General features: G+C 39.6%; 1 protein-coding gene across 1 annotated transcript in view; it reads left to right on the plus strand.

The window, feature by feature from the left end:
- The window catches only part of LOC139724020 (ADP-sugar pyrophosphatase-like), a gene marked incomplete at its 5' end in the record, with an annotated part of 131155 nt that overhangs the window by 45596 nt on the left and 65546 nt on the right, over positions 1 to 20013 (plus strand). Inside the window, one exon of the mRNA XM_071635218.1 lies at positions 4525 to 4620. Coding sequence (XP_071491319.1) covers positions 4525 to 4620 — 96 coding nt within the window. The remainder of the gene's footprint in view (positions 1 to 4524; positions 4621 to 20013) is intronic.

Below are 20013 nucleotides of genomic sequence, written 5' to 3' on the forward strand. Positions count from 1 at the left end.
ATTATTGGATAACAACCATTTGTAAAGATGCATAATACATCGCTCTATAATGGACACAGAATAATTCTCATCTGCTGCAATAGGTGAAAAGGATATGTACAGCTGTGTAATTCACATAGGTATGACACATTACTTTTGGGAAATTGTGTTGGATTTCATGGAACAACCTACTAGCATACAAAGTAAAGAGAAGGGGACCTAGAGGGGTGCCTTGGAGTACACCCCAGGGTACATCAAACTCCATGGACATACTGGAATCGACCTGAACCCTCTGTCTCCTATTATTCAAATAAGACTTAGACCACAACAGTGCCTTGTCAGTTATTCCAAAATGTGTTTGGAGAATGTTCACAAGGATGTCGTGTCTGATTAAATCAAAAGCTACACTCATGTCCAGTATACAATAGAACCAAAAATACCACCTGTTGCTTATTCAAATGGCAAACAGCAAATAATTTGTCACCTTTAACAGGTTGTTTCTGTGCTGTGGTTTTGGCTATATACTGACTGCACTGATGGTAGTAAATCATTATTTCCAAGATGTTGCTGAATTTGAGCTGCTACTGCTGCTTCAACCAATTTGGACACATATTGCAAATTACTAACGGGTCTGCAATTTGTAAACTTTAAATCTGCACCGGGCTTTTTCAATAATTTGGTCTAACTATAGCCAATTTCCAATTCCTCTGAAAGTGTTCACTTGTCACTGGTAATAGAATGTCAGTGCTCCTTATAACCAGCTTTGTGGGTATTGGATCCAATGTACATATCTTCTTGTTTAACTTCCGGACCAACTTTTGCACATCATATGCACGTAACGGGGAAAACTGTGACAACTTATTTTGAACTACTGTATGAGAAGATTGGTAGGGATTCTAGCTGCTCTTTTCAAGTGAATGTCGTCACACATTTTCACTACTTTCTGCTCAAAATACACACTTAGCTCTGTTGAAAAGTTTTCATTATTGATGTGTAGTGGTAAATCAAATATGGACTTCTTCATATTTAACAAAGATTTTGCAATATGAAACAACTTTTTCTGATCAGCAGCATTCTCAGTTATACATTCATTATCTTGTTGGGCATGATTCATTACAGACAAAGTCATATTCTGTATACTCCTATAATCATCATTCTAATACCCCTTTCATAAACTCACCCTCCAATTATCCGCCTAAGAATAATGCGGACATTTCAATAACAAATGCGTTCACAAACTCTGAAAATTATCTGCATTATTTTTACGAGCGCCCATCCTGAAAAAGGGGGATAATCGTCATGGTGACTGCACACGTCCCTCCTGCGGGAAAGACAGGTGATATTTGACCGCACCCCGGCAATTATCCGCATTATTTGGGTTTGCGTTCATAAACTCCAAATCTGGTCCCGATGCTGCTATTATGCGGATAATAGAAGGGTCGAAAAAAAGCGGATTATTCTTCCCCCGCTCCGATTTTACAACCAAATGATGCGGATGTTATCCGCATTATTGAGTTTATGAAAGGGGTATGATACACACAACTTTCTTTACTTCTACTGGTTGTTTTTGTGTTCTCAAATAACACATCTCTCTCTGTTCTGCCATGGACGTCACTGCCCGTTGGCGATCACTGATGCAGTATGTTTCCGCCATCTCCCTCTATCGTCGCACGAATGAAGCAATGACTGACATATAATCGGCAACCAGTGAATCAGCCCAAGACTTTCCAACAACCATGTCATCTGAACTTCTACTGAGGATAAGATAAAGTGTGACCATGAGTATGAACACTGACATCTACATGCTGTGAACGACTAAGAGACTCAAGCAATTCTCGGAGAGCTATTGCATCCAAATTATCGATCACATCAAAATGAACATTGAAATCACCTGTTACTATTTTATGAGAGGGATTTTACAAGAGATGAGGTTGTAGAAACTCACTGAACTCATGCAAAAAAAAAACACAAACAAACAAACAAAACTTTAAATGAAATTTGGTGTAGTTCAGAATAAGGTTTCTTTGCCCTCATCTACTTTCTTAACTTGCAAATTGTCTCTATACATCAATGCTGTACCACCTCCCGACGGCCTGTTCTAGGCCTATAACTGATTTTGTATCTGGTAGGAACAATATCACCAATGACAGCCAAATCTTTATCAGTGAGCCAAGTTTCTGTGAAAGCATACAAATCTGCCTTACTATTGCATGCATAGTCACACACTGCAATTGACTTATTGCGCAGGGAGCGTAAAAACGTAGCTTGGAAAAAATTGCAAGAGAAGACTGAAGGATAAGTGAGATTGCTGAACTGCCCATTTCTTCTAAGATGCTTTACACAACAACTTGGTGAAGTGATAACAGAGATTGGAGTATCTTTGGGAGGATCACACGTAAGTTAAGCAGCAGGATATGCAATGTCTAAGCAGTGCTACTGCTTGAAGATAGCATACACATGTTTGGGCAAGAGATGATTACTTCCATGTTGCAGCTCCAGTAAATCTTGTGAAGTATATTTTGGTTGACATAATGATTTGCATGTTGATTCCCTGTTGAATTCATGCTCATCAGGACCTGGGTTAGGGTGTACATCACCATCTCTCAGCAGCTGACATTGCAGAGTCGCTGACCCATTCGCACAGTAGGCAATTCTTCTTTGAAGAAACTGTTTCCTTATGAATGGCTGCTGCGCAATGAGCGTGTTTCTACAGAGAGCACCTCGCATCACCTCACATCACCGTGAATTTTGTCTCCCACATCAGCTCGTATTTTACGACCACTCGAGTGTTTCTACTGAGCAATAAAATATGCGGTGATGCGAGGTGACATGCTAAATGCGGTGAATCCGAAAGTCGCGTATTTTCTGGTCACAGATCGGGTTGAGCTGCCTCTGCTATTTTGTGGTAGGCCACTGAATTTCGTTTAGTCTTTTCGTCCAAAATGCCCCTCACCAACATTTCCTGCCACTTGGTTATTAGGAATCGTTGCGGTCAAGGGTCCAGTTAATGCTCTCCCAGGGCTCCGACATACGTTAGTATTCCAGCGAAAACGAATTAGGGAATCTACAACTTCGAGACGAGTATAATTATAGTATGATAGGCTGTTGGGCATGCAAACAATAGACGATGAATGCTCGCAATTCACATGTACCACCTGATGTATTTAGTAGGAGTTGGTACAAGGCATGATGTGTGCGAAACTACAGTTGCTGTGTACACAAGTGAGTGTGCGATGAACCGATTGAAAAGCGCGGGGCGAAAGCTCCCAATAATTCGATGTGTTTCTACTGAAAATCGTCCCTCGCATCACCGCGCATTGACCACCTCAAAAGGTGGACGACGGAGCACCTCGCATCACCACACACTGGCCACTACCCGATCTGTTTCTACTGGGGAAAAATTCGAGGTGTCACCGTGCATCGCCACGTATCACTGCGAATCACCTCGCATCACCTCGCATCACCTCGAATTTTCATTGCTCAGGAGAAACACGCTCATTGTGATGTAAGGATGGGAGATTAGCACATTCCCCTCCCACTTTCAGGCAGGCTAAAATGCCAAGGGCAGTAACAACAACAGGATAAATAGGACTCATTGTCGGAAAGATTAGACTGATGCATTTATTCCACAGGTGCTGGGGGGTTGTAGGTCCAAACAATGCATGACCAGGTAGCTGTTGCAGTTTCTGCAGCTGAACATGGCTCTGGCACAAACTCAAAGAAACTGAGGCAGTCCACAAATAAAGTTCTTCAAAGTTCTCTTCCACTAAATGCAGATATGTCCTGTAATTCATCCTGTAGAATCTATGAGATTAGTTCTTCAGAATGGTACAACTTTGAAACAAAATCCAGGTCAATAAAGCACTCAATCCGCATCAGCACAGCACATGCCGGGTGTCTTCCGTTTTCATTTGCGAAGCTGCCAGCATTGCAGGATCCTTTTAGGAGCCTTTGCGGAAGGGACGGAAGTGTTACGGAAAGACAGGATGTCCTGATGATGTCCTCACAAGAGTTACCAAAGGTGTCAGAAGATTCATTTCCACATCCAAATCTTGGTCTCACTCAAAATTTGGACGCAGAAATTTTTCTCTCCCCCGAAGGTGTGGAAATGCCCGGACATGTATAGGACAGTGAACGGACTCTTTGAAGTACGTGCGGAGAGGTTGCTGAATGAGTGCAGAATTACTAAATTTTCTTTCCGCATCTTGTCCCTGCCCTAGTGGATGCCTAGTCTTACGGACCACAATGAATTCCACAAATCTATACATGGAGCTGTCGATTTATGGCCTATATGATGTGAAATTATGAAAATCATCTGGAGTGCCCCTTTAGATGATAAGATATGACTAAATACAGGGAATGAAAGGAGGTACGGTACGTTTTATTGCCTTCTGTATAGTACAGGGTATTTGATGGGGAATGAAGATGAAATTGCAGATTTTGTGTGTATGTGTGTGTATGTGATTGTTACATCTTGTATTGCATGGAGTTACCTTAGATCATTCTAGCATACTGTATTTATGTGTGTTCTTTGTAATGTATCAGGTTTGATAGATCCCATGGAGAACATTGAAGAAGCAGCTCTTCGGGAACTCAAGGAGGAGACTGGCTATGTAGGATCTGTCCTAGCAGTCTCACCTGGTAAGTTAAACATGGAGTTGTGTGTTTGTATTTTAATAGAGTCACAATATTTACACTCAAGTTTAGCTGCTTGGTTATACCAACATTTGCATAGCAGCTTGTTTTTTTGCCATAGTGACTGCTTTTGTGATAACATGAGCAAGTCCTGCATAATGCCTACTTCCTTTCTTGATAGTACAGTAGTCTTCTTACAATCAGACAAATGGCTGTGAATATAGATTTTTTTTTAAATGTTAAGTGTTGGAGAGGAGATTGAGAGCTTATTAGGTTTGCATTTTGATTTATAAAATGGGTTCAAGAATGTAGCCAATTAGAAGTGCTGAAATGAGTCACGTGTGTCAGTCAGTTGTTACAAGCTTTGTGGCGGAGGCATAAAAAGTGAAACAGCTCCAGAATTACTGTCTTATTATAATTGCTGCCATGTGAAATGCAGGGCTGCACACTAACCCATTCTTTCTGCCGGTCCGACATGTTTCTGTCGGACCGGTAGATGCCCCGTTTTACCTTTTTTTACTTGTCCGAACAGAAAACTTACCGGTCAACAACGGCAACCTAAAAAACCCCATTAAATTACTTGCAAACTTATTTTCTTGTTTTTATGGACGTACCCCGCCCCCCCCCCCCCATGTACATTTTTTTTAACTTGAATTATTTATTGCATAAGAAACTACAAAAAATGAGAAAAAAATAGAATGTTTGTTCGTGAATTACAGTGTAAAATGATAATGAACAAAAATCAGATCGTATCATGCGTTTGTGACTTTTTCTAAACATTGGCGCACGAACTTGCTGCATAACCTGCTCTTGGTGCTCAGTTGGATTGCGATGATTTAATGAATTATTTTAGCTGTGATATTTTCTGATGCATGCGATACAAGGGGTTCTTTATTTTTCTCTCGACACTCTCTTCGCCTTTGTGCATGCATTCTGAAAGGTACACGACATGCAGGGCCGAATTCCCAAGCCTTTTTGCGCCCATTTCTACCTCAAATATCAGCGGGATTGTGACGATTTCATGAATTACTCCGGCTGTAACATTTTATGATGCACGCGCCAAAAGGGGTTGATAATGTGTCCTTTATTTTTTCCCTATAAACTCTTCGAATTTCGTAAGTGCGTTCTTAAAAGATGTACCACAAGGCCGAATTCATGATACTTTTTGCGCCTATTTCTACCCCAAATATGAGCGGGATTGTGACGATTTCATGAATTACTTTGGCTGTAATTTTTCATGATTCGCACGCCAAAAGGGGTTGAAAGTGTGTCCTTTATTTTTTCCTCGATATAAACTCTTCGAATTTCTTAAGTGCGTTCTTAAACGATGTACCACACGGCCGAATTCATGATACTTTTTGCGCCTGTTTTTACCTCAAATATCAGCGGGATTGTGACGATTTCATGAATTACTTCGGCTGTAATCTTTTATGATTCATGCGCCAAAAGGGGTTGAAAATGTGTCCTTTATTTTTTCCCGATAAACTCTTCGAATTTCGTAAGTGCGTTCTTTAAAATGTTCCACACCGCCGAATTCATGATACTTTTTGGGCCTATTTCTACCTCAAATATCAGCGGAATTGTGGCGATTTCATGAATTACTTCGGGTGTAATCTTTTGTGATGCACGCACCAGCTAAAATGGTTGAAAATGCGTTCTTTATTTTTCTCCCCATAATCTCTTCGCATTCCGTACATAAAGGGAAAATGACACGTCCGAATTCACGATCCTTTTTGCGCCTATTTCTACCTCAAATATCAGCGGGATTGCGATGATTTCATGAATTACTTCGGCTGTATTCTTTCATGATGAATGCGCCAAAAGGGGTTGAAAATGTGTCCTTTGTTTTTTCCCGATAAACTCTTCGAATTTCTTAAGTGCATTCTTAAAAGATGTACCACACGGCCGAATTCATGATACTTTTTGCGCCTATTTCTACCTCAAATATCAGCGGGATTGTGACAATTTCATGAATTTCTTCGGCTGTAATCTTTTATGATTCATGCTCCAAAAGGGGTTGAAAATGTGTCCTTTATTTTTTCCCGATAAACTCTTCGAATTTCGTAAAGTCGGTTCTTTAAAAATGTTCCACACCGCCGAATTCATGATACTTTTTGCGCCTATTTCTACCTCAAATATCAGCGGAATTGTGGCGATTTCATGAATTACTTTGGCTGTAATCTTTTGTGATGCACGCACCAGCTAGAATGGTTGAAAATGCGTTCTTTATTTTTCTCCCCATAATCTCTTCGCATTCCATACATAAAGGTATACGACACGGCCGAATTCATGATCCTTTTTGCGCCTATTTCTACCTCAAATATCAGCGGGATTGCCATGATTTCATGAATTACTTTGGCTGTAATTTTTCATGATTCGCACGCCAAAAGGGGTTGAAAATGTGTCCTTTATTTTTTCCCGATAAACTCTTCGAATTTCGTAAAGTCGGTTCTTTAAAAATGTTCCACACCGCCGAATTCATGATACTTTTTGCGCCTATTTCTACCTCAAATATCAGCGGAATTGTGGCGATTTCATGAATTACTTCGGGTGTAATCTTTTGTGATGCACGCACCAGCTAAAATGGTTGAAAATGCGTTCTTTATTTTTCTCCCCATAATCTCTTCGCATTCCGTACATAAAGGGAAAATGACACGTCCGAATTCACGATCCTTTTTGCGCCTATTTCTACCTCAAATATCAGCGGGATTGCGATGATTTCATGAATTACTTCGGCTGTATTCTTTCATGATGAATGCGCCAAAAGGGGTTGAAAATGTGTCCTTTGTTTTTTCCCGATAAACTCTTCGAATTTCTTAAGTGCATTCTTAAAAGATGTACCACACGGCCGAATTCATGATACTTTTTGCGCCTATTTCTACCTCAAATATCAGCGGGATTGTGACAATTTCATGAATTTCTTCGGCTGTAATCTTTTATGATTCATGCTCCAAAAGGGGTTGAAAATGTGTCCTTTATTTTTTCCCGATAAACTCTTCGAATTTCGTAAAGTCGGTTCTTTAAAAATGTTCCACACCGCCGAATTCATGATACTTTTTGCGCCTATTTCTACCTCAAATATCAGCGGAATTGTGGCGATTTCATGAATTACTTTGGCTGTAATCTTTTGTGATGCACGCACCAGCTAGAATGGTTGAAAATGCGTTCTTTATTTTTCTCCCCATAATCTCTTCGCATTCCATACATAAAGGTATACGACACGGCCGAATTCATGATCCTTTTTGCGCCTATTTCTACCTCAAATATCAGCACCGCCGAATTCATGATACTTTTTGGGCTTATTTCTACCTCAAATATCAGCGGAATTGTGGCGATTTCATGAATTACTTCGGGTGTAATCTTTTGTGATGCACGCACCAGCTAAAATGGTTGAAAATGCGTTCTTTATTTTTCTCCCCATAATCTCTTCCCATTCCGTACATAAAGGGAAAACGACACGTCCGAATTCACGATCCTTTTTGCGCCTATTTCTACCTCAAATATCAGCGGGATTGCGATGATTTCATGAATTACTTCGGCTGTATTCTTTCATGATGAACGCGCCAAAAGGGGTTGAAAATGTGTCCTTTGTTTTTTCCCGATAAACTCTTCGAATTTCTTAAGTGCATTCTTAAAAGATGTACCACACGGCCGAATTCATGATACTTTTTGCGCCTATTTCTACCTCAAATATCAGCGGGATTGTGACAATTTCATGAATTACTTCGGCTGTAATCTTTTATGATTCATGCGCCAAAAGGGGTTGAAAATGTGTCCTTTATTTTTCCCGATAAACTCTTCGAATTTCGTAAGTGCGTTCTTTAAAAATGTTCCACACCGCCGAATTCATGATACTTTTTGCGCCTATTTCTACCTCAAATATCAGCGGAATTGTGGCGATTTCATGAATAACTTTGGCTGTAATCTTTTGTGATGCACGCACCAGCTAGAATGGTTGAAAATGCGTTCTTTATTTTTCTCCCGATAATCTCGTTGCATTTGTGCATGCGTTTTTGATAACCAACACGGCATGCAGGACTGAATTCAAGATCTTTTTTGCGCCTATTTATTTCCTCAAATTTCAATGGGATTGCATTGATTTCATGAATTGTTATTCGGCTTTGATCTTTTATGATGCACGCACCAAATTAATGTGTCCTTATTTTTGTTTTCTCCTCTATAATCTCTTCGAATTTCGTACATGAACTTTTGAAAGGTGTACGACGCGGCCGAATTCATGATCCTTTTTTGGGACGATTTCTACCTCAAATATGAAAGCGGGACTGCAATGATTTCATGATTTTTTTTTTCTCCCTTGTATTATCTCTTCACATTTTGTAAGGGCCGATTTCATGATCCGTTTCGCGCCTATCTTCATTATGAGACCATTCTGAACGAATGAAAATATTCATTTACTGTATCGCTGAATATAGAATATGTTTTTACTTTTTCTAAAAATCGGCACAAGTAAATTGTGACCCGCTACAACAAAAAGGTCCGAAAGTCGCGCACGGTCGAAGCCGTGAAAATCGAGTTCGAAGTCAGAGCATTAAAATTGGTCAAAACTTACGATTTTCTGATTTTGATATATCTATTGGAGTCTAACATGTCTTCTATCATCTGTCGAAATTTGGAAGCAAAATGATCAAAAGAAAGACCAAAAAATAACATTTTTCTGAGCCATGTTTTTTGGCGTTTCAACGAAGCAGAAACTGGTTCGAAAATTTGGATTTAGCGCCACAGATAGGTTCCGCCCCTAACAACGACCAGAGTGATCTCATTGGTCAGTTTGCTACTTGCTGCTAACCGAAGCGTGAAGCTCGCACACTGCCCAGTCGACTGGTGCGTGCGGGCGGGGTGCGCTATGCTCAGCCGCTTCTCACATCCTGGTCACTGATTGGTTGGTGAGGAGACCGCCGACGCTGATGTGCTTGAATGAACTCTTCGGGGGTTGCTAGGGCTTACCTTCTATTGTCCAGAGGTTAAAACTGACTTGCGTGTCCCTTGATCGCGATTGCGTCGAAAGGAAGACTTTTAGGGCGCTTTTCTCGAAACAGTGATTTTCCAGACGTCTCGACATGCTCTCTTTGAAACATCGATATCTCTGCAGCCGATTATTTTTATAAAATGTGTTATATATCAATTTAAAGCAGAAAGATTAGGGTATAATATCATGCATTTTTCAAATAATCGACCTCCCCCGACTTTAGGATCATTTTGTCGTAGCGGGCCACAATTGTTCTAACATGTCAACTGCCACGCAGCTGCGAAGCCAGGATCGGATGGATCTTGCGTTAAAAAAAATCATGAGTAAAATGACCCAGAAATTCTTGCGCTTCTATCAATGCTTTTTGTCTGGCATGACCGCCGATCGCAAGCAAACGAACAAAGAAACGGGGATCGGGGAATTACAATCCATGCATTTCAACAGTTACATTGTACCGTACATCCTTTGCATGTATTGCATGGCATGGCAGTGCTCGAGCAGCGCCAATGCGCAAGCGAGTGCGAATAACTGGTCGACCGCTAGTGCTCAAAACTAATATATGTTTACTTTACAAATTGTAACGGTAGACATAAACGAAAACTTGCGTAAAACTTGTTGAACAGTGCAATATCTTGCATTCTGTTTCTCCCTGATCGGGGCTGATCTTTTTCTTTCTACTGACCCCGCCAATGCTTTTTTTTTTTTTTACTGGTCATGTCGGGACCGGTAACTTGTGGATTTCCTGAAAAGTTACCGGTCCGACAGTGACTCTTGCCGGTCTTTGACCGTCGGACCGGCGCCAGTGTGCAGCCCTGTGAAATGACACTATAACACCTGTAGTTTATCTCATCCATTTGTTGCATTATTTTTATGCCTTTGCCTTGAAGTGTCGCTAGAGGCATTATGTTTTCGGGTTGTCCATCCGTCCATCTTTCCATTTGCAATCAATTTTGTGGACAGCGTAACTAAAAAAACATTTGAGGTATCCTAATGGAACTTGGCATGTATATATGTATGAGTGGGCGAAGTTGTGCCTATCGGCTGTTGGGTGCACATGCTCAAGGCCAAAGGTCAAGGTCAAATGCTCAAAATTTCACTACTTACCCCATATCTATGCAATGCCTGAAGGCTTTTTCTTGAAACTTGATGTATACATGTGCTACCAAATGTGACCCTGCACCTCAAAACAAACAAAAAGTTGCCAGACATGAATTCTTAGTTAAGACCATATTTTGAAAGAGCAGACTTTAAGCTTTAAAATGATGTATAACTCAAATCAAATGGACTCTCCTAACCTATCTAAATATTGGAAAGAAAGCCCAAACTCAGGAAAAGTGTGAACTGAGAAAAGAGGCTCTGAAGTAGTGTCTATTCAAGCGCTTAATCTTTACCAAATCGTGCTGGCTGTGTGATGAATGGGACAAAAAACAGGAAGTAAACCACCAGAGTAACAACAATGAAGGGATTATCAGATTAAACTGAAATTAAAGATGCCTCATTAACACATTCTGTCCATACTTAATGCCAACTTTCAAAGCAGTAGCACTATCCTTTCAAAAGTTATTAAGAGTTGAAAGTGAAGAGTGTGGACAAGGTTTTTCAGAAATGAAAAAGGGATTCTAAATACACACCTAATGCACACTATTCTACCAAAAATGTTCGAGATAAACTGCTAAAAAAAAAGAAAAAACACTTTCCTGCCTGTTTTATGATACCAAATTTTAGCATAATGTAAAAGAAGACCTGCTCTTTCAGAAAATATGAAAAAGTCAAGTTCGGCTAGGTTGACCCATTTCACTTATTTTCAGTCCTCACGCAAAATCAGTGTGTGCGACTTTATGTTCGTTTTGAGGTGCACCTCAAAACGAACATAAAGTCGGTCACAAATAAAGATTCCTCAGAGAGAGTTTTTCAGGCCATGAGGTCAAAGGTCGAGTGAAATTGTTAAAATTTCACTTTTTTTTCTCCATATCTTGGAAATGGTTCAAGGTATCTTCAAGGAACTTAGTTCATATTCATGTACTGATTGGTAGTGATTATGTAGGAATGTGGGTGTCATGGGGCAAAGGTCAAGGTCAACTCCTCGTAATTTCACTATTTCCCTCATATTTATGCAATACCTGCAGGATTTTTTCTTAAAAATATACATGTATTACCCAATAGAGATTCTCTGGAAAAATTTCTTGCCAAAGGTCAAAAGTCAAAAGGTCTAAAGTCCTCCATACCTCGAAAGTGACTTGAGGTATCATAAAACTTATGCATGTTCCATCTTAACAGTGATTCTCTTCGGAATTTTAGGGTCATAGGATCAAAGGTCCAGGGTCAAAGGCCAGCCTCGGGTTAAAATGCTAAAATTTTACTATTTAATATTATATTCCACATACTAAGAATGTTGCAATAGGATTGTTCCAGAACTGATCACGTGATGAAGCATAGTTTTTTTCCCATCACATCTCCTGAGAAGAAAAGTTTGTTACACTCTATGTGGATAGTCCCTTTTGTTTCGCTGATCTCCACACAGTCCACACAGTCCTAACGCAAGATGAGTACGCGCGAAATAAAAGTGCGTTGCACTGTGGACTATCATGTGACCTAGATCACTTGATAGTACACAGTGCAACGCACTTTCACTTCCCGTGTGGCGCGGTGCGCGCAGCAAATTTATTGTTTTGTCATCTACGCCCACACGTGACCTAAACCCTAAGGATACCTAAAGACAGCTAAAACGGTTTCAGATGTGGAATAAAATGGGAATTTCTAGGACCCTAGATGTGGAATATAAAGCAAATAATCAACTTCTAGTTTCATGCAATGAGACAAACTATCACTTCCTCGGCGATCTGAATGTGTACACTATCTTTCCTCAGCTCCGCTTCGGAAAGATAGCTCTACATCCAGATCGCCTCGGAAGTGATAGCTTGTCCCATCACCTTCACCAACGTTGATTATTTGCTTACTGAAATTACACTTTTTCCCCATCCCTTGAAAATCATAGACTTATAAAAGGGTCAAAAGTCAAGTAAAAATTCTTAAATCTCCAAATACCTGCTATCTTAGTCAATATAGCCATTTATCTAATTATACCCCCGCCACAAGTAGTGTGAAGGGGGTATATAGGAATCACCATGGTGTTGGTCGGGCGGTCGGTCGGTCGGTCTGTTGCAAAATCTTGCGTCGCGAACTCCTGCAGTTTTGAAGCAATATAAATGAAACTGAGGGTAATGGTGATATTGAGGTATAGATGTGTGAGACATGTTTTTTTTGTGTTTGTCAGACAATGCATTGCCATGGTAACCATAATTTTACCAAATTTGTGGATTGAATAACTTCCATAGTATTTAAGCAATCAATTTCAAAATTGGTATCTATGATGATCTATAGGTGTAGTTATGCAAGACACTCTTTGTGTTTGTACTTGACAAAGCGTTGCCATGGTAACCGCATGTTTTTTCTTCAAAATCTTGTGGAGTGAACAACTTCCACAGTTTTGAAGCAATTGAAAATCAAATTTGGTAGGCATTATGGCCTTGAGGCATAGATGTGGAAACACATAATTTTTTGTGTTTGTCAGACAAAGCATTGCTGTGGTAACCATAATTTTACCAAAAAACCTTATGGATTGAACAACTTCCACATCATTGAAGCAATTAAAGGACAAGTTCACCTTCATAGACATGTGGGTTGAGTGAATGTAGCAATATTAGTAGAACACATCAATGAGAGTTTGAGGAAAATCGGACAATCCGTTCAACAGTTATGAATTTTTGAAGTTTCTGCTCAGTCACGGCTGGATGAAAAGACTACGCTGATAGCGATGTTTGCTCCGGTGACATCTGCTCCTACGACAAAATGCTCCTAAGGTGCGACAATTGCTCCGGTGACATTTGCTCCGGCGATATTTGCTCCTACGACATTTGCTCCGACGTCATATGATGCAAAGGTCTGAAAGTACGCACAGGTACGACATTTGCTGCGGCGACAATTGCTCCGGTGACAATTGCTCCTCCGACATTTGCTCCGACGTCATATGCTGCAAAGGTCTGAAGATACAGGTACGACCTTTGCTCTTCCGACATTTGCTCCCATGACAAATGTTCCGACGACATTTGCTCCAGCGACATTTGCTCCGGCGACATTTGCTCCGTTGACAATTGCTCGAAGGATATTTGATGCAAAGGTCTGAAGGTACAGCCAGGTACGACATTAATTTGCTCCTCCGACATTTGCTCCGGAGACAAATGCTCCGGCGACAGTTGCTCCAGCGACAAATGAAAGTTAAGAACATCAAACACGACACAGTCAGTGTTGGAATAAAAAAATTAAATTAAAATTGAAATACATTCACTTTAAGCGCCCCATCCAGCAGGAGCGAAAAATTTCGCAATTTTCAGTTATATCATTGACAAGTTTTAGACAAGAAAAGTGCCCTATTGTTTAATTTTGTCTTTAATTAATTGATTTATTAATTATTTCTTAACCTTCCGGGGGCACATTCGTTCCCCCCCCCCCCCCCCCCGAAGAAAAATTTCTTGGGGGGGGGGGAGAGGAGGGCAAGGGCCCACTTTGTCTCCCGCTCCGGCGCCCATGTGTTCAATTCAAATCAATTCAATTCAATTGAGTTTATCGATCTGATCCAAACAAAATGGATGACAATAAATTTTTTGACAAATAGTATATGACTTTCACAATTGAGGAAATGACGTAATAATATGATTTTCACAATTTTCAAAATACTAACTAATATGACTTTTAGAATTGACAAAATAACGAATACATGAATAGCAAAAATCAGAAAATATGTATCTATGAAACATTACCATTAACATAATTCAGCAAAACTGTAACATTGCCAAATCAATTATAGTGTTATCAAAGTAATAAGAAGTGGGGTATCATGATGATTAACTACCGAAATAAAACCGTAGATTTCTTCTGGCCATGTTTTCACACCCCCCCCCCCCAAGAAACCCAATAACAAATCCATTATCCACGTATTCTATTTCTATTTTAGACCCACATATAGGTTTATAATCGGGGGCAATCTTTTTTTTTTTTAAATCCTCGCTCTTTCTCTTCTCCTTTCCCTTTTCTTTTTGTTTGTTTAGTTTTTTTTTTCTTTCTCTTTCTTTCTTTTTTTTAAGCAAAAATCATAGGGGGCGCCTTGGCACCACCCTGCATCCATACATAAATAAAAAAAACAAGCCAGTAAACAAACAAAACAAAAAGCCTGTTAGGAATGTTTTTTGGATTGCGTGCACGCTTTAAACAAATACCCTTGTCGCTGGCTATTTTTTTTTCAATGTACTCCTTCTCTTAGCATGAAAGAGAGATATCACAAAGGGTTGTCGTTTTTTAGGGTTAGCTCAATGAGGTTATTAAGTGATCTCTTTTATTTGCTGGATCGTTGACCAGAACAATTTTTTATCGACATGTTTTGTGTTGTCTCTGATTTAAATCAACTTCGGATCCTGAAAGAAATTTTGAAATGGTCTTGTAACTAACAAACAGTCAAACAACATCCCAATTTGAGGAGAACTTTTGCTTTGCATTCTTTAGACTGTGTTTCTCACATATGTTTTTTGCTTCTGGTGAACGCATTTTTAGTAATTTGTTTAACAACACGCTTCATTCCGAAAAAGAGTATTTATGGCAAAGAAGCGAAGGAGTAGCAATTGCAATGGAGCCATAGCCAGTCATGGACACCCAGCGTGCGGCAACCCTGATGGACGATTAAAAAAGGACTCTAGCTTTTTTTTCTTTTCTCTTTCCTTTTATATTACATTTCCCTTGAAAAAAAAATATGTTCCCTCTCTTCTTTCTCATTTCGTCCTTCAGTTTTCCTCTTCTTTCTTTTCCCTTTTCCCTTCCCCTTCCTTTCTTCTTTCCTCTCCTTTTATTTTCCCTTGTGAATTTTCTAAATTCATGAGGGGCAATCTAGCCCCTGCCCCCTCCTCGCTGTGACGCCACATGGTAACTAGGTATGATCGAAAGCAAAAAGTCTGTAGAATAAAACTGCACAAGTTCGGTCAAGATGAAGAACAATTCAGGAAACAGAATAACATATATAGGAAATGAAAGTATGAGACGTCTTCAAATAATGATTACTGTATACGCTATATATTTCGCGGGGGGTTTTATTTTCGCGAATTTTGCGAGTCGGGAGCTATTCGCGAAATTAACAACACGCGAAAATATTACCTTCCAAAATGAATCCCTTGCCTTGATGATACGAACATTTCAGTACTAGAATACCATGTCACGGCTTACCGAACAGACCATACTGGCTAAGCTTGTTTACGCACGTCCACGTCTACTTACGAATACTGTAGAGAGCCAATCCATTATCGCAAGGGGACCACTCGTCAGAAATCTAGCGCGATGGACTTAACCACTTCAAAAATGTTGAATTCTAACTTACTAGTTCGCAGAGTTTGGCAAGTCTTTTTCATGCAGTGTATAACTAGTATCATTCTTATATGCTAGTAAGTTGAAAATTCACACTTTCTTTGCCACTTCACATTTTCTCTGGTCCCCCAATCGCGAATTTAACCACTCGCGAAAATGTGTGACATCGGCAATTCGCGAAAATTTATGTACGCGAAAATTATAGTCATTAAGAAACTACAGATTTCTCCTTATTTTGTTTATCAAGAGGGCACACCGTAAGTCTGAAAAAAAGTTCTTTCTGTAGAAAGATGCAGAGAAAGTGAGTCTGAATAAAAGAAAAATACCAGCAAGAAAGAAATAAAAGAAAATAAAGAAAAAAAAAGAAAGAAAGAAGGAATTCAGAGAAAAGAAAGAAAGGAAGAAGAAAGAAAGAATCTAAGAACAAACGAAAGAAATAAAGAAAGAAAGTAAAAAATAAATGAAGAAAGAAGATTCCTAGGTTAAACGAAGGGGAAAAAAACATACATCAAAATTACATTTAAATTGGTACCCCGAATAAATTCAGTTGATACAATGAGAAAAGGTTTTAAGAATTGAAAGACATATGCTTACAACAATCCAGTCTACCATGGTAACTTCAGATATTGCATATAAAATCATATATAATAATATACATACTCATATTTCATAATAAACCGTTTATAAAAATGGCATAAGTACATGGGTTAAACAAATCATAATTAATAGAAACAGATATGGATAAAATGGACTTTGCAACATGTGACATAATTGATGTCAATATAACAACTTCAAGTAGTATTATTGTTTTCTTGTAGGAAAAAAAAAAGGAAATCTTGCATTTGGTCATTTATTACTGGGAAGATTTTTTAAAGTTGAATTGTGAAAATTAATAGGGGAAAAATGAACAATAACATTTATTACACAAATTAAACCTCTGGTATAATTTATCCTGTGTGGGTATTGACTATTGAGAAGGGGTCCTCCTGGTATGAAAAACATATATGTATAGCATAATTTACTTTTAAACAATTCTAAATTAGGGGAACAGCGTGTCTCCATGGGCAGATTATTCTAATCGGATATTGCTGAGCATAATAATGATTGCTTGTAAAATTCAGCATTATACATCTGGGAGGCTCAAGTTTGAGTTGATGTGAATTACGTGTTATGCGTTGCGGTACATCATCGTGCAAAACAAATTTGTTTTGTGTTTGGGGGGGTGCGGGTGTGTGGGGGTGTGGGTGTGTGTCAAGGAGGGGGATTATCTACAATAATTTCTATATATGTGTGCTATATATCGTATAGTCTTTTCCAAACCATTACGAATAATGTCCTGAAACAAAAGCTTGACAAGCACACAGTTTGAATATCCAACGAAGAACAATAATGGGGGAAATGTGACAAGATTGAATTATCATGTTACGCAGCTTTTATAAAATGGGTTCAAGAATGTAGCCAATAGGAAGCGCTGAAATGAGTCACGTGTGCTTTGGTTATTCTAGTCCCATCGCACTGCGTGTTAAATCCTATCGCCGATCGTCTGTGCGCGCGACGGCTCCTTTGAATGGCATGCATACAGTACGCGCTGTCAATCCTGTAAACAACTTCTAGTTCGGGCTGCCGGCCGGCCGGCCTTTCTTCCCTTGTGCATAACATGTGTGGCGTACGTATACTCTTATGTACACTTTGTACAGTACAGTAGACCAAGCGTTGTGGGACCGAATGCGTACATGGAGTCACTTTGAAGGGCAACCAACGATTTAGCAGGTTAATTCTCACGCTGTTTTCGGAGTATGTTGTCTAGTAGGCCTATATGAGAAGTCTATATCAAGTCTTTAAAGGCAATCGGTCGTCGCAGGCGATTCGCAGCTCAGTAGAAAAGCACGACAAGCTGCTCCTCTCCGTTATTGTACCCCCGTACGTACCGAATGCCGAACACGAGGCTACGCAGCGCACCAGCGAAAACCAGATGGGGCACGAGAGCCGTGCGAGCCGTCCACTGTAATTTCAACATGGACGCCCGAATACCTACCGAATGGGGCCGAATGGGTGCACGCACCAAAACCGCACAACAGCCATGTGCATGAAAATCTCTCCTACGGGTCCCCGTCGCGACACAACAGTAGAGCTGTGTGGTGTACGTACGTACGTATCTGGCTGCAGTCTCTGTTCTATTTGCACTATGGTGCCAATTTCAGCAATCTAAGCAATAATATTTTAAAATGTCTGAAAATATTATATAACAATATTTTAAATCATTCATATATTACGTTGTTTAATATTTGGTATTTATAAATATGCTTTGATGAAGAAATATTAAAACTCTAAACTTCATGTATAGCAAGTTGCAATGCTCATGGCCATATGGCGGGTTGTTTTGATCTCATTGGCAATTGTCTGCTGCGTCAGCTGTGTTACAGTATGTTGGGCCGGATCGGAACATAACAAAGTTGGTATAAAGTCGTCGGAACCGGTATGTCAATATCAATGTGTGTGGTATGCGTGTACTGTTTCGGATTAGCCTTGGCTTTGGTTTAGTAATGAAACCTCGCAATGGAGATCAAAACAGCCGTCCAAACTCGAGTAAAACGTATCTACTTGTTTGACGCTATCGACGAGTGGAGAACGCAGAGAGACGTGTTCTTAGCATGCTTAGGACAGGGAGGTTCCTCTCACCTCCCTGCTTAGGACAAGTAAGAGACCAGTGGCAGAGGGGAAGCTTCAGCGTGCCGATGAAAAATTTGCTTTCCACTTGCTGGAGTTGCATGAACAGTTTTGCAGGAATTTAGAATGTGCAAATTTCGTGTTACGGCATGCACGGTGGAATTGTAATGCCACGGCTTACGCCAATCAACAACCCCAGCTGACCAAGTCAACAACTTCAAGGAATCCAGATCCAAATGATGTGTAAGTAACGTTAGAAGTCTATTACATGAATCAATGATTGAAGTGGAATGACTTTTTCTAATCTATCTTTAACTGCTAGGGCCTTTGCGTTTCATCGACAAGTAGGCCTATTTTTCTATGTATAATTCCGCGAAAAACTTCTCTAAGTTCTCATTTATGTCAAATTATGATAACGCCGTAATCGAAATGACATTTGCTGGGTCAGTTTATCGCTTCTTAAAAACTGACCCAGCAGTAGGCAGCAAATGTCATTAGTCAGGGAATCGCAAGTAGTGGTACAGATGTAAGTTTTTTGTCATCACAGTATTGAGAATTTAAAGTATTTCATGTGCAAATGTAGAATCTAGATAGATACAGAGAGGTCACTTTCCTGAGCAGCTAGCGTCAACAATCCAGGTTAAATTTGCATAGCCAGATTTCATGGCTGCGATTCAAATACTGTTTGTCCCCATTGATTTAACTGTATAGCAAAGTCTCCTCTTTCATCATATTTAGGGCCCTACATTTTAAGTTTGGTTAAGGAATTTTGATAAAGATTGTAATTTTCATAAGCTTGGCAAAAGTTTCAAGCATCTATGTTGCATTTATAGTCAAACTTCCAATGCATTTGGTCCAATAATTTGAAACCAAATTCAAGTGATCCAGTGAAGTGTACATCTTTTCATGTGAATTTCTACAAGTATGTTGAAATGTAAATTCTGAAGGAAAAAAAATTGATCCTTTACAGTTGAAATTCGTTAAAGTTTGGTTACACCGACAGTGTCAGGTAGTAGTAACTACAGAGTTACAGTAGTGTACGTACAATACCCTTGTACGTGAAAGTTACAGTTTTATTTACCTTCACATCTTCATATAGGAGTGTCTAATAGGGATGTTGATTGGTGTGGAAGTTGTTGATGAACAACAGTTCATAAGAATCCATTGTTTTAATTCTAATACAGATATTGGTCATAGGTCAAGGGGCAATATGAACCTATCAGTTTGTAACATGCTAATATGTACAGGTATGAGCTTCATCAAGTACGATTAATTGGTATCCGTGGCACAGCCCTTATTTATTGATCAAAGGTACGCCTCTGATTGGTATTTTAATCAGT

This window comes from Diadema antillarum, unplaced genomic scaffold, assembly GCF_040938485.1.
Source record: "Diadema antillarum isolate AM-2024a unplaced genomic scaffold, OU_Dant_1.0 scf00000205, whole genome shotgun sequence".
Classification (NCBI taxonomy): domain Eukaryota; kingdom Metazoa; phylum Echinodermata; class Echinoidea; order Diadematoida; family Diadematidae; genus Diadema; species Diadema antillarum.